We start from the raw sequence: 1264 nt of genomic DNA, 5'->3' as shown, positions 1-1264 counted from the left end.
GATAAATAAATGTATATATGAAAATTGTGAATGACAACCTACTCAACCTGCTTTGTGAATGGACAGGATTTTTTTATTTGTGAAAATAGTTTGCAACAAAAGTTGACATGTAGAGTAACAATACTTAACGTAGACATACAGACAGCAGTAGTTATGTTGAATGTTGGTATGATTGAAAATTGAATGTACAAATCATATATTAGGGTAAGTGTGTGTGTATGAGTTTATGCATGTTTCAATGACCATCCTGGTGTACATGTGTAGTGAACCTTAGTAGGGTGGGATGCAATGGTAGTTAATCACCTCATCGTCTTCGTTAAGCCCCTTCCACACATTAATCCACAACACTGCCAGGTTCTATTATCCTGGCGAGGTACTAGTGGCATGCGCAAAGGAAGAAATGGCATCAACTTGATATTGTTGATGATTTGTCATTTTCATTTGAGAAAACGGACTTGACAAAATGTTTTCCATATTTGTTTAGGAGTCTGGTTGTGCAATTTGATAGTACTGTACATTCAATGAGTAAAATGGTATGTACAGTACTCTTAAAATCTTTTCTCAAAGCACCACTTGATTTTTCAGTTGTTTTTTTCTAGTGCTAACAATTATATTGACTATAAATTGACTAACAATATTTTATCCATTAATCATGTACACATTTAATCTATACAATTAGTGAAAAATGCCCCTCACAATTTCCTAAAGCCAACAACTCATGCGTGAGTTTTACCAAATTTGCATCTTGTAATTTTCGCAATTTTGACCAAATCCCCATTGTCACAAGAAGGTACCAAAATGGTAAATTTGATCCCGAACGAGACCCCAATTTGTCACAACCAAAATCAAGGCTCGACAAAGGAGGGGAGACCACACGTGAGCTGCAAATATCAAGAAGTTAATTTTACATAACTAAACAGGGAAACCAGTATCTGGTTGACTGCCACCAGCTTATATAGTCTTGCAACCAGACCAGTTGAGCCATGTGTCTCCGTCAGTCTCTCACCTGCTGAGAAACACTGCTGAAGTGCTCGTGAATGTAGTCCATGCTGCGTTTCTCCAGCACCTTACAAGAATGGGCCTCAGCAAAGCAATGAATCCCCACACAGTTCATCTCATCCATCTGACACTCCATGAAATGACAACAGGCTTCTCGAACAGCCATCACATCCAACAGATTGGCAGCTGCCAGCAGGGCCTGGACAAAATGTTATTAGTTTTCAGCACAAATGCTCTTTAGGAAGGGTGGCGTTAGGGAAGAAAA

At 38.6% G+C, this 1264-nt stretch overlaps 1 protein-coding gene across 3 annotated transcripts in view; it reads right to left on the bottom strand.

Annotated features, from left to right (window-relative positions):
- Positions 1-1264, bottom strand: part of si:ch211-256e16.3 (kelch-like protein 17) — a 7211-nt gene that overhangs the window by 4664 nt on the left and 1283 nt on the right. For all 3 annotated transcript variants that reach the window (XM_032537916.1, XM_032537914.1, XM_032537915.1), the window contains exon 4: positions 1007-1198. In XM_032537916.1, coding sequence (XP_032393807.1) covers positions 1007-1198 — 192 coding nt within the window. The remainder of the gene's footprint in view (positions 1-1006; positions 1199-1264) is intronic.

The sequence above is a fragment of the Etheostoma spectabile genome, chromosome 15, assembly GCF_008692095.1.
Source record: "Etheostoma spectabile isolate EspeVRDwgs_2016 chromosome 15, UIUC_Espe_1.0, whole genome shotgun sequence".
NCBI lineage: Eukaryota > Metazoa > Chordata > Actinopteri > Perciformes > Percidae > Etheostoma > Etheostoma spectabile.
Note: the sequence above shows the minus strand (reverse complement) of the source record. Positions and strands in the feature narration are given on the sequence as shown.